Raw genomic sequence first — 14518 nt, forward strand, 5'->3', positions numbered from 1 at the left:
CCCACTGTTTCCTGGTAGGCCGTCATTGTAAATAAGAATTTGTTCTTAACTGACTTGCCTAGTTAAATAAGGGTTACGTTAAAAAAAAATGAAATGTCCTTAATAATAATTCATCCACCTGAAACCTGTGCATATCAAGAAGCATGGTCATTACACAGGTGCCCCTTGTGCTGGGGACAATAAAAGGCCACTCTAAAATGTGCAGTTTTGTCACACAGCACAATGCCACAGATGTCTCAAGTTTTGAGGGAGCAAGCAATTGGCACGCTGAATGCAGGAATGTCCACCAGAGATGTTGCCAGAGACTGTAATGTTCATATCTCTACCATAAGCTGCCTCCAACATTTTAGAGAATTTGGCCATACTTCCAACTGTCCTCACAACCCCAGACCACTTGTATGGTATGGTGTGGGCAAGCGATTTGCTTACTTCAACGTCATAAACTACTGACAACAAACACAATTGCATTTTATCGATGGCAATTTGAATGCACAGAGATATCTTGACGAGATCCTGAAGCCATTCATCCCGCCATGACCTCATGCTTCAGCATGATAATGCACAGACAGACCCATGTTGCAAGGATTTGTACACACTTTCTGGAAGCTGAAAATGTCCCAGTTCTTCCATGGCCTGCATACTCATCAGACATGGCACCCATTGATAACGTTTGGGGTGCTCTGGATCGATGTGTACAACAGTTTCAGTCCCCGCCATTATCCAGCAACTTCGCACAACCATTGAAGAGTAGTGGGGCAATATTCCACAGGCCACAATCAACAGCCTGATCAACTCTATGAGAAGGAAATGTGTATCTTTATTCTCAGTCATGTGAAACCCATAGATTCGGGCCAATGAATGTATTTAAATGAACTGATTTCCATATATGAACTGTAACTCAGTCAAATGTTTGAAATTGCTGCATGTTTCGTTTATATTTTTGTTCAGTATAAAAGGGTCAAAGCAAATTGGTGCGATCGAGATGTAGGATACCAAATGTTCTACAATTCGCGTTGACCCAATGTAAAGTATCATTATACTAAATGGAGTGGCACGGATTGTAGTGCTCTGAGACCAGCAGACGACCGTATTTCTGACTTTAACAGGGTAGATTTACGGTGCCAACATTTGGACTACCTAAATAGCGCACTGTCTTTAATTACCTTCATAATAGCCTACCTGTAAACTTTTCAAAGTGCTGAATTGAGACATAAAAGTTGTTGTGCATGGTGAAAGTTCTTATGGAGTAAATATAGCCTAACCTTATTCTTGCAACAGTAGACCAGGTGTGTATGAGATGTTGCCTAGATGGCATGTACTAAACCTTAAACACATAGGCAGAGTAGGCCTAGGTCGAAACATAGGTTAGTCTACGTGAACAAGGCAACCACGCAGGTATTTGGGTTGTGTCCCCAAAAGAATGCGCATGCAGGGCATCAGGTAAAGTCTACAAATGAAATTGGCGAACAGTGCTGTCACTTCACTTTCAGATAGAAGCACCTGCTCGGATGAACTCCAATCAGATTCATTATCTGTCGGGACAGAACGCCTGCCTAGGTAGTTATTGGCCATCAAGACAGTTCCCCAGAGACGGGAAAAGCAATGACGGTTCCATTTTAAAGGCTGACTTTCACAATATCACATACTCAAAATGATTAGGCCTATGCTTAATTGGTTGGCCCATATGCAGAATGTGCGCATCAAATGTTTGTGCTTCATTGAACTTTAAAAACTGATGTGTTATGCTTAGCCAAATATTTAATAGATTGTGTGATGAATTTACTATCACAATGTTTTTAAATAATCTGTTGCTGCATGCTATTTAGCCTACTATACTTTACCAATCGTTAATTGCACACAAGAGCGCGCATCACAGGATCGCCTTTCACTTTCTTCATTCACAACCATCACGCCCCCTCGCTTCTCCACTCAAACTGTTTGCGAGGCTCCTCGACTACAGAAACAGTTCGCAGTAAGAGGTTTACCTGTTCTTAAACTAACCAGAGAAGCTGCCGCCTTAATGGTGGACTATAGACACATCTCCGTGATTATTCATTGTGGAAATATAGCTATTACTTTACAAGGTAGGCAAGTATTCACTCAATAATCTATTATTTACTTCTGTTTAGGCTATTATTACGAAATTAAAACTGTTGTTTCACAAGTAATTATGGCTGCAAGCTATTGTCACTTGTCCGTTCTGTCTGAATATCTCTTACCTAAAGTATAAAAAATAATATATAGGTTATATTTCGCTAGCCTGCATGTCTGCAAATTAGAAAATAATTTATGCCCCTGTTTGATTACCAACAATGAAATCAAAATGTGTTGAAATGACAGTCTTCACATGAGATGAGCAGTTTAAATGTGCGTAATTTGGTAGCCGATACAATTCGATGTGTCGGAACCACTGTCTGCATCTGATTATGATGGATCTAATAGGTTAAGAAGATTACAAGTGTCATAAATAGTGCTTATGATATAACAGGGTGTTCCACTACCAGAGCTGTCAACCAGTGTGAGCCACGCGACCCTCACAACGCTCTATCAAATAGATATAAAATACATCAGTGAGAAGAAGCCACTTTAAATTCAGTTGTTTGCTATACACATGTTCGTACTTTTGTTTGGGTATATTCCTTATAACCATATAATACTGTAGCCTACATCGTTCCATTATTTACAGCCTTATATAGTAGTCCTCTGCTATACCCTAATCAATGGCCTCTTCAATAAACGTGAACGACTACTCCTTCAAGCGTGTGTCCTATAGACCTACAAACGTAAACCTATGTATTGCTCTCTTAGAAAATAATCGCGTTTAAAATAGCCGAGCTGTGTGTGTGGATTAGCAGGTATTCAGCGGTAGCCTACCAAATAGTTAACTGGGGGATGTCCGGGAATTGGATGATCTCAGAGCCTAACTATTACATAAGGTTTGTGTTGGTACAACCCACCCACTGGGCACAGACGCCAATTCAACGTCTATTCCACGTTGGTTCAACCAGTATGGGTCTGAGTGAGACTGTTACACAAGGGCACAAGAACCTGGGACCTTAATCACGAAAAGAAATCAGAGCCTTTCTCTCTACAATCTAATTTCAAACCCAGAAATTTGTTTTCCACAAGCCATATGACAAATGAATTACATTGGCCATACATATCGATGCTTACGTATGACCTCTTCAACATTGAACTGATTTAATTAACTGCTGGTTTGATTAAATTATACCGTCTAGGTAGGCTATATAATATGCACAACAATGCACAACATACATTAATGACGTTAAAGTTGACAGGCAATACGTTTGCGCAATAGCCTGAGTATTCCCTCCAAAAACGTCTGGATAATGTATTGCACCTACTGAAAAATAAACTAGTAGAATAATTAATAGATTGGGCGTTGGGTTATTTTGTTGGCCTGGTTTTGTTCATCAGAAGAGAGAAAAACGAAGCAAAATGTCAACCACATTACGCAAGACGCATTCTGATTAGGGGACTGCGTGCCATTGGGATGGCCGAATTAAGAGTTTCAGGACAAGGAATGAAGCACAACTTCTTAATAGCCACTTTGCTTGGTCGGGTAGAGAAGTAACAAGGAGTGCGGAACTGGTGGTATAATGGTATAACCTTTTGATACACAACGCAAATGGAAACCATATGTGGCAGAAATAAACTACAAACAGGTGTTGACTTGAATAATTATGTTACATATGTGTTCAGGAAAATAATAACAAAATATAACATAATGCAGTCAGAATCGTGATTTTCCTGTGTTTTATATATATTTCCACACTATGAGTTTGGAAATATACTGTGATGTTCTGAAGAGGATGATAATGACATTTTAGTGTAATAGCTATTTGAAAAGTACACTTGAAATTCCAGCCTGTTTTGGTGGGATGGAGTTGGTGACATCATCAGGCAGTAAATTAGTTAATAGACCAATAAGAAAGAGAGTTCCAAACCACTCTGCCAATAACAGCTAGTTTACAGTTTTCCCCTCCCCACTCAGACCACTCCCAGAATTCTTGCTTGAGAAATTGCTCTTTGCTCTTTGCTTCTTTTTGAAGGTGGCTGCATTGGACCTTTAAATATCCCCATTCATATTTTAATTAACAAGAAATATCTAGGCATATTTTTTTTTTGTTTAACCTTTATTTAACTTGGCAAGTTAAGAGTAAATTCTTATTTACAATGATGGCCAAACCCAAACAGTCCCTATGGGACTCCCAATCACGGCCGGATGTGATGCAGCCTGGATTCAAACCAGGGACTGCAGTGATGCCTTTTGCACAGAGATGCAGTGCCTTAGACTGCTGCGCCACTCGGGAGCCCAATAGATCTGTCACTTTTGTCATGAGTAATTCAACATTTTTGTCAGTTTCATCCAGCTGTCTCATCAGTAGTCTCTGTCTGTGTGTGTGTGTGTGTGTGTGTGTGTGTGTGTGTGTGTGTGCGTGCGTGCGTGTGCTTGTGTTTGATAAAACTTCCTCTGTGATGGAATTAGGGTAAATCCCTCACCATAAATAGGTGAGAAGCAGGGCCCAGGACCTTCTGAATGAAGAGTGGAGCAGAACAGGATTACAGCATTGTCATGCAGTAGCAGGACTGTCAGCATACATGGGCAAGCACTTTATCCCTGTTGTGTTTGTCAACCAGCATGTTTATAGATTCACTTCCCTGCATACAATCTGCCAGACACATAATATAAAGATAGAAGGGTGAAATATTGTTTACTTCCTACTCAAGAAAGATTATTTAATCTCTCTGTCTATCTCAGAGAATAGTAGGCTGTTTGTATCATGTCTGTTGGCGTGTCACAGAAATGGTATAGTCCAATTGCCAGGGCAATCTTTCACTATCACCCCGCATCTGCTGTCACTGCTCAGTGACACAATGCCTTGTCACAATGTGGCTAACGACTCTGCGGTCAATTAACACTGAAAATCATCACCGACAAGTCTCAACACCTCTCTTATAAAGACCTCAAGCAGCTTCATATGTGAAGCTTGTGTTAAAATTCACATAACGGTTAGAGATGCCAGGAGTCGACTGGCTGTGGTAGAAAATGTGTAGCATCTCAACACATATCAAGTGTGACAACAGTACTATAACTCCTAAAGGATATGATTCATACACAAATCACCTCAAACCTAATGAGACATTGAAATTGTTTTAACTTTTAAATACAGGATTCATGGTTAAGAAAGTTTTCATAACAGAACAGTTTACTGGAATATAAGATGATGGCTAAATAGGAGTAAAGTCCTCGGGTTGGTGGGGATTCCATTAACTGAGATGATTAACGATAATGTCGTCAGCTGAATGCAGTCAGCAGTATCATCAGTGAGTCAGCTTAGAGCACAGCCACGAACTACACTACATGACCAAAAGTATGTGGAGACCAGCCCGTTGACCATCTCATTCTAAAATCATGGCCATTAATATGGAGTTGGTCCCCCTTTTACTGCTATAAGAGCCTCCACTCTTCTAGGAAGGCTCTCCACTAGATGTTGGAACATTGCTGCGGGAACTTGCTTCCATTCAGCCATAAGAGCATTAGTGAGGTCGGGCACTGATGTTGGGCGATTGGGCCTGGCTCGCAGTGGGAGTTCCAAAAGGTGTTTGTTGGGGTTGAGGTCAGGGCTCTGTGCAGGCCTGTCAAGTTCTTCCACACTGATCTGGACAAACCATTTCTGTATGGACCTCACTTTGCGCAAGGGGGCATTGTCATGCTGAAACAGGAAAGGCCCTTCCCCAATCTGTTGCCACAAAGTTGGAAGCACAGAATCATCTAGAATGTCATTGTATACTGTAGTGTTAAGATTTCTATTCACTGGAATTAAGGGGCCTAGCCCGATCCATGAAAAACAGCCGCTTTGAAAGTTACTGAGCTCTTCAGTAAGGTCATTCTACTGCCAATGGTTGTCTATGGAAATTGCATGGTAGTGTGCTCAATTTTATACACCTGTAAGCAAATGGGTGTAGCTGACATTTTGGGGCTCCCGAGTGGCGCAGCAGTCTAAGGCACTGCATTTCAGTGCTAGAGGCGTCACTACAGACACCCTGGTTCGTATCCAGGCTGTATCACAACCGTCCGGGATTGCGAGTCCCATAGGGCGGCGCACAATTGGCACAGGTTTGGCCGGTGTAGGCCGTCATTGTAAATAAGAATTTGTACTTAACTGACTTGCCTAGTTAAAAAAATAAATATTTTTAAATATAGCCGAATCCACTAATTTGAAGGGGTGTCCACATACTTTTGTGTATGATCAGCAGGAATAAAGATGCTATGCAAAAGACCACAGATCATGATGAGCAACTTTTGATTTTTTTAATGTCTGTCATCCAAATGGGCTTTGAAGAAAAAGGCTAGTTAACATGCATTTAAATGCTTGTTAGTGTAATGTGCACACAGCTCTGGAGGAAACACAAAGAGGTCCTGATAACAGGTTACCACACAGGGAGACGCACACAAAATGCTTTTGAACAAATAACTTCCTTGGAAAATTGTGTATCCACAAAAGTCTAGCAAGTCTTTGGAATGCACAACAAATTCCAGAGGATGTATGATTTACTGTGTGATTCACTGCAACACCCCACACAAACCTCAAATCAGCACACACCATCTGCCATGTAAAACCATAGGCATTTTTGGGTGGTTTCAGCCAGTCCCCCTCAGCAAACACACAGATTCTTGAAGTGTTTCCCCTTGTATTTCTGTCCTCTGGCTCCAAGGTTGTAAATCTCTCTGTCTTTCTCTCTGTGTCTCCACAGACCTCCAAGACTAGCGTTTTGATGTCACATTCCCAAAGCAACTGAACCCCGTCAGAGAAACAGCAGACATAAAGATAGCCAAAGGATTCTTCATCTTCAGAGAGGACAAAGAATAAGGAAGAAGGGAGGTTTTGAAGCTGGAACACCCACCACCCTTATTGAATAATGGTGACTTTTTGAGAGTGCGTTGATCTCAGGTCAAGGCCTACATGCCACTGTGATCACTAAGAAGCAGACAAAGGAAAAAAATAATTTACAAAAATCATATTAAAAGGAGGTGCAAATCTCATCACTGAGAGACGATCCCCTCACAAACTGAATTCTGGGAAACAGAATGCCGGCGAAGACGCCCATGTACTTAAAGACTACCACACCCAAACGAGGGAAGAAGCTCAAGCTGCGAGACGTCCTGTCCAGTGACATGATTAGCCCCCCGCTAGGGGACATGCGCCACAGTGCCCATGTCGGGCTGGAGGGAGAGGGCGACATGTTCGGAGACGTAGGCTTTTTACAGGGCAAGATGGACATGTTGCCCGCCCTGAACGGCTTACCACGGTCCCACAGTATGGAGAGGCAGCTGGATGAAGTCTATCCCATGAACGACAAAGGACTCAACCACTCTTGTAACAACCACCGCAATCCCTACCACCATTCCACCAGCCTGCTGAAGAGCACCATCTCCATGCCTGTGTTCATCGCCTCCGAACAGGCCCCTCCCAAGCCGCCTCGGCTCCACCTGGAGGACTTGACCCCCCCGTCCCAGCAGCAACAGCAACAGCAGCAGCAGCACCAACCTCAGCCGAACAACCATAACCACAACGACCACAACCAGCAGCGGCATCAATCGTTGTCTGTGTGTGACCAGGGTGTCGGCTGCTACATAGACCCCTGCCACGACCTTAATTACTCTGCCTCCTTCAGGCACCTGGTGCCCTCCTCCGGCTCCTTCTCAGAGGTCTCCTCAGAGGACTCCATGTCAGAGAGCTGTGGCCCCCTGGAACCTCAGAGGGGGCTGAGCCTGGATTCAGACGCTGGCCTGAGCAATGAGGACCTGAGGAGCGAGCGGAGTGAGTCGCCCACCGTGTGCCCTAGATTCTCTCCCGGTGTCTCCCGCTCAGAGTCCCTGATGGGCTTGGATCTGGACCTGGGGCCATCCATCCTGGAGGACGTGCTGAGGATCATGGACCGCTACAAGAGTGTTGATGACCACTGTGATTTGTGAGCAGACGGGGGGGAAAGGGGTTTAGACACTGCTGTGCAGAGAGGTGTCTGGTACACTTTTTTTTTTACCATCCTCCATATAGGCTAATGATGATTGGGCTGGTCCAACAGACAGACAGACAGACAGACAGACAGACAGACAGACAGACAGACAGACAGGCAGGCAGGCAGGCAGGCAGGCAGGCAGGCAGGCAGGCAGGCAGGCAGGCAGGCAGGCAGGCAGGCAGGCAGGCAGGCAGGCAGGCAGGCAGGCAGGCAGGCAGGCAGGCAGGCAGGCAGACAGACAGACAGACAGACAGACAGACAGACAGACAGACAGACAGACAGACAGACAGACAGACAGACAGACAGACAGACAGACAGTGCCAGGACTGACAGGCTAAAAAGCCTGGGACTTAAGACGGCTGTAAATGTGGGACTATATAATATCCAGACTGGATACACAGCAGCTTCAGAACCAGCCATTTGTCTTTTGATATTCAGAATCACAATGGGGGAGAGACAATAATTTGTCCCACCCAAAGGTTGTCTAAGTTTTCGCAGACTATCATTTTACATGTTTTTCAGCATAATTCATACTTCACTAACTCTCTAAGTAAGCTCTGTAGTTTTGTGATAGGATGAAACGTAGTTGTCTGAAAATATAATTAATGTACTTAAAAAGCCTTCAAGGTTTGTGTTTTTTTTACCCTGAAATATCATATTGCTGATATTCTTCCAGGAACACATTTTTTAAAATTCTGTATGTACATCTGATTGAATTTTACTGTTCTATGTCAGAACAATACGATCAAGACTGGAGTATGCTATGTATTAGTTTGCCATCTAGTGGCATATGTAAGAATGACACCCAACATGCAGCAGTTCAAGCAGGGCAAAAAGTGAGGTCAAAATGTTGTTTTCTGGGGGCTAAAGTGCATTAGAATCAAAGTATCAGAAATGTGCAGCTTATTCAAAATCCTTTAAATAGAGTGGGATGACCAGAGAAGGTTTCTCTTTTGTAACAGCTGTGCAATTTGTGGACTTGAATCGAATCCTTCAGCATTTTCTTCTATTGCGTTGTTAAATTACAGTGTATCTCCAATTGTTATGTATATAACTGTAATGTATGAAATAAATATGGGAATTAGATGCTGTACCATTGTATTATTCCTTTCTTTTATACACACTACCGTTCAAAAGTTTGGGGTCACTTAGAAATGTCCTTGTTTTTGAAAGAAAAGCACATTTTTTGTCCATTAAAATAACATCAAATTGATCAGAAATACATTGTAGACATTGTTAATGTTGTAAATGACTATTGTAGCAGGAAATGGCTGATTTTTAATGTCTCGCATGGAATAGCCTTCATTTCTCAGAACAAGAATAGACTGACGAGTTTCAGAAGAAGGTTATTTGTTTCTGGCCATTTTGAGCCTGTAGTCGGACCCACAAATGCTGTTATTCCAGATACTCAACTAGTCTAAAGAAGGCCAGTTTTATTGCTTCTTTAATTAGAACAACAGTTTTCAGCTGTGCTAACATAATTGCAAAAGGGTTTTCTAATGATCAATTAGCCTTTTAAAATGATAAACTTGGATTAGCTAACACAAAGTGCCATTGGAACACAGGAGTGATGGTTGCTGACAATGGGCCTATGTACGCCTATGTAGATATTCCATTACAAATCAGCAGTTTCCAGCTACATTTGTAATTTACAACATTAACAATGTCTACACTGTACATTTTAAGTTAATGGGAAAAAAAGTGCTTTTCTTTCAAGAACAAGGACATTTTTCTAAGTGACCCCAAACTTTGGAACGATAGTGTATATACAGTACCAGTCAAAAGTTTGGACACGCCTACTCATTCAATGGTTTTTCTTTATTTTTACTATTTTCCACATTGTAGAATAATAGTGAAGACATCAATACTACGAAATAACACATATGGAATCAAGTTCTCACCAAAGAAGTGTGAAACAAATCAAAATATATTTGAGATTTGAGATTCTTCAAAGTAGCCACCCTTTGCCTTGATGAAAGCTTTGCACACTCTTGGCATTCTCTTAACCTGGAATGCTTTTCCAACAGTCTTGAAGGAGTTCCCACATATTGTTGGTTGCTTTCCCTTTACTCTGCGGTCCAACTCATCCCCAACCATCTCAATTGGGTTGAGGTTGGGTGATCGTGGAGGCCAGGTCTTCTGATGCAGCACTCCATCACTCTCCTTGGTCAAATAGCCCTTACACAGCCTGGAGGTGTGTTGGGTCATTGTCCTGTGGAAAAACAAATGATAGTCCCACTAAGTGCAAACCAGATGGGATGGCGTATCGCTGCAGAATGCTGTGGTAGTCATGCTGGTTAAGTGTGCCTTGAATTCTAAATAAATCACTGACAGTGTCACCAGCAAAGCACCGCCACACCATCACACCTCCTCCTCCATGCTTCACGGTGGGAACAACACATGTGAAGACCATCCGTTCACCTACTCTGCGTCTCACAAAGACACGGCGGTTGGAACCAAAAATCTCAAATTTGGGCTCATCAGACCAAAGGACAGATTTCCACTTTTCTAACGTCCAGTGCTCGTGTTTCTTGGCCCAAGCAAGTATCTTATTCTTATTGGTGTCCTTTAGTAGTGGTTTCTTTGCAGCAATTTGACCATGAAGGTCTGATTCATGCAGTCTTCTCTGAACAGCTGATGTTGAGATGTGTCTGTTACTTGAACTCTGTGAATTTGGGCTGCAATTTCTGAGGATGGTAGTAACTCTAATGAACTTATCCTCTGCAGCAGAGGTAACTCTGGGTCTTCCTTTCCAGTGGCGGTCCTCATAAGAGCCAGTTTCATCATAGCGCTTGATGGTTTTTGTGACGGCATTTAAAGAAACTTTCAAAGTTCTAGAAATGTTCTTTATTGACTGACCTTCATGTCTTAAAGTAATAATGGACTGTCGTTTCTCTTTCTCTTATTTGAGCTGTTCTTTCCATAATATGGACTTGGTCTTGTACCAAATAGGGCTATCTTCTGTATACCACCCCTACCTTGTCACAACACAACTGATTGGCTCAATGCATTAAGAAGGAAATCAATTCCACAAATGAACTTTTAAGAAGGCACACCTGTTAATTTAAATGCATTCCAAGTGATTACCTCATGAAGCTGGTTGAGAGAATGTCAAGAGCGTGCAAAGCTGTCATCTAGGCAAAGGGTGGCTACTTTGAAGAATCTCAAATATAAAACATTTTTATCTGGGGCTCCCGAGTGGCGCAGCGGTCTAGCAGTCCCTGGTTTGAATCCAAGCTGCATCACATGATTGGGAGTCCCATAGGGCGGTGCACAATTGGCCCAGTGTCATCCGGGTATGGCTGGGATAGGCTGTCATTGTAAATAAGAATTTATTCTTAACTGACTTGTCTGGTTAAATAAATAAAAATGTGCTTAACAATTTTTGGGTTACTACATGATTCCATATGTGTTATTTCATAGTTTTGATGTCTTCACTATTATTCTACAACGTAGAAAATAGTAAAAATAAAGAAAACCCTGGAATGAGTAGCCGTGTCCAAACTTTTACCTGGTACTGTGTATATATACTCATATACACAGTTTACTATATATATATATATATATATATATATATATATATATATATATATATATGTGTGTGTGTGTGTGTGTGTGTGTGTGTGTGTGTGTGTCCATCTCAGTGAACTAATACATTGCGGAGGCCTGGACTAAAAGCCAATTCATGCTTGATTCGCAAATGTGGTTGGAGGCTCCATGTGGAGAGTGTGACGCATATGTAGAGCCTCCAGAGTCATGCAGATGCCAAATCGAGGTCTGTGCTGCATCGCCATGTGCCTGCCAAATATTTTATCAATGCGGACAGCTCTGTATATCTCCACATTGACATGATTGGTTGACAGTAGGTGGGGGCGGTACATCCTGTATAAACACAAACTCACTTCCTTGACAACAGCTCCGCCTTTCTCGGTGAAGTACGAAAATTATGAATGTCCTGACTTCTGCTGTGGTCATATCGCCGTAAATGCTTCATGGCCAATGCAGAAGTCGTATTGACATTAGCCCAGATGCACAATGCACTTCTCTCTCCAGAATGCGCTCTCTCCTGCCAATTTGTAGACATTTATTGTTTCATAACTTCATTGAGTGAATTGTTTGCGTTTGACCGTTAGTATATATCAATTCCCCAATACATATATAACCAGTAGTACATGTACCGTTAATTCCTGTAATTTCTAATCTACAATTTTTGTCATTTCTTTAATTTGGTCATTTCTTTAATTGCATCCAATATTATTATTCCAGTCTTCCTGTTCTCATGGTCGGCGTGGGCACATTGTTTGCAGAGTGCACAATATATGCTGCACTTGTGAGAAACAAGTTTTGGTTTATTTAATTACATTTAAGAGTTCTGTCAATTTAGTCTGTGTCTTTTGTTTTGAGCGCTCATGTCAATGTTGAGTAAGGACGTGAACATAGAAGTAGGCCTATAGGCTACCTGGCCTGCATGCAAATGTAGGCATAAATGTGTCGATTTGGGGCTCTGATAGTATTTCTGATTGGCTTAATGCACCACCACTAATGAATGACCTGTGGATATTCTCAAGTATTGTTTTCTTCACCTCAAACAGCAAGCAAACAAAGTCTGTTTTTACATACATTACATCCAGTGGAAACGTCATAAAATAGGTTTCTTATCAGTGCTTGGCTTGGACTGAAACATGTTCCGGTACTCATTTTGGGTGCTGGTTTTGTTTATATTTAGGTGCAAGAGCTCCACAATACTTTGAGCTAATATTCTAAGAGGAACAGGAGCTCAAGCAGTAGAACATTTGAGATGCCGGTACTTAGCTCTGGTGAGCTCCTGCCCTGCTGGCTTTTGCAGATTCTGCCACTACTCTTCTGAAGTTGCTGGTGATAGGCTACACGAGGAATAGCAAACCTTTCTCACATGGAATGCCAATTTAACTTACAATGTCTAACGATCTATGTGCCAATTATGGTTTTCATATCCACATTTTCATGAAACAGTTCCATCTAATTTATAATAATGTCTTCATATCTCAAAATCATTGTCATGTGATTAATCAAAATTCTATCCAAATCTAAATGAAAATGATTTAAACCTACAAAGTAACTTCTATTGTCAACTATGTAAATATAGCCAACAATTCAGCCTGCAGGGAGAAAATATCCCAAGAGCGGGAGGAGACTAGTTGGGCCAGGTTAAGTTTTTTTTCTTCTGGTTATCTAGATCTCTGTCGCCCTCTGGAGGCATCAAACCATAAGCTTAAAGCATCAGACAAGCTCAAAAGATATTGTTGATTTTATTAAAACACATAGGGTGGGTCTATATAAGGAAAAATACACGAGCAATCGATTGGTCGAAAGAACAGATGACTTTCGGTCTACCAAGATTTTATTTAGTCGGGACAGCCCTAAATCTGAGGAAACTGCAACTTCTGGCTTATCTTTTCTAATATTGAGGTCATCCCACCACACAACCTATTAGGGGAGAGTAAGTTGAGCCACCCTTGTTTCTAGGAAACCATACACAAAATTATGAATTTGACCAAATATTTAAGAAAAGTAGTTAAGCCCTGTGCTTCAATGCTCTTAGTTGTTACTGAAATTGACTCATTATGCTGCTTCTTTTCTGCATCTACGTTATATCGCTGAATCTACCTTTAACTTACCCTGTCCAGAGGCTAAACTTACCCCATTCCCGGGGTAAGTTGTGCCAAGAGACCAATCTTTTTGGACAAGCTACAGTATGTTTTCAAACTGTAATGTTTACATTAATTCTCATTATTTCCATATATCTTTGTTAGAAAGAATACCATATTTCCCTTGATGGAGTAATGCTGAATGTAAAAATGGCTCAGCTTACCCCACTCTCCCCTACCATACATCTTGTCAAATGAACAATATAGGCAGTACCTTTACTACTCTTATGACAATACCTTCTGCTCATGTTGAATATAAATAGAATGTTATTTTCGGGTAAATCTTTATTCTTCCTTTAGTCTGCAGTATTTCAGTTTTCTTTCATTTTATGAAGTTGAATAAAAGACTGCACAATAGTTCTCTGAACCTCCCTGGCTGGCTGTATCGCTCTAGTGGATACTCAAACTGCTCTCAGACAAGTCTGCAGGTTTTGACAAGCAGAAGTGTCGTAGAGAATTTACGCAACAGTTTAGGAGAATTAACTTGGACATTTAGGGCAATTTAAGTTAAGGTTAGGAAAAGGGTTAACTTTTCCCCTACGCGACTCAGAAATACCTAGCTACAACCAGGTCTGCTCTGAGAACAGTCTTGGTTTCCACAAATGCGTTTCAGCTCAACATTTAACTCGATATTTGACTAGTTAGTTCTGATTACAGGAATGGGACGTACTTCCATTGAGGGACGCATACAAAACCCAATCAGAGAAGACCATAGGATTAGCTCACAATTCTGCAGCCAATCAGAGAAGCAAAAGATAGGGCTTTGTGTAGACTGAGGATGTCTG

The 14518-nt window shown here is 41.6% G+C and overlaps 1 protein-coding gene across 2 annotated transcripts; it reads left to right on the forward strand.

Moving 5' to 3' along the window:
- The first annotated feature begins 1882 nt into the window (after positions 1 to 1882).
- Positions 1883 to 9136, forward strand: LOC139385947 (cdc42 effector protein 2-like). Of its 2 annotated transcripts, XR_011628992.1 has the most exons (4): positions 1883 to 2084; positions 6781 to 8021; positions 8221 to 8276; positions 8341 to 9136. XR_011628992.1 is itself a non-coding variant. In XM_071131254.1 (3 exons), exon 2 carries the CDS (start codon positions 7115 to 7117, stop codon positions 8000 to 8002), a length of 888 nt encoding a protein of 295 aa, XP_070987355.1. In that variant the 5' UTR covers positions 1883 to 2084; positions 6781 to 7114; the 3' UTR covers positions 8003 to 8021; positions 8221 to 9136. The 2 variants fall into 2 exon arrangements, 1 of the variants encoding a protein (XP_070987355.1); XM_071131254.1 differs by having other exon boundaries at positions 8221 to 9136.
- The last annotated feature ends 5382 nt before the right edge of the window (positions 9137 to 14518 follow it).

Source organism: Oncorhynchus clarkii, chromosome 27, assembly GCF_045791955.1.
Source record: "Oncorhynchus clarkii lewisi isolate Uvic-CL-2024 chromosome 27, UVic_Ocla_1.0, whole genome shotgun sequence".
In the NCBI taxonomy this organism is placed as follows: domain Eukaryota; kingdom Metazoa; phylum Chordata; class Actinopteri; order Salmoniformes; family Salmonidae; genus Oncorhynchus; species Oncorhynchus clarkii.

What these genes read in the sequence shown, in the direction of transcription:
- LOC139385947 (XM_071131254.1), top strand. Translation starts at nt 7,115, where the DNA reads ATGCCGGCGAAGACGCCCATGTACTTAAAGACTACCACACCCAAACGA.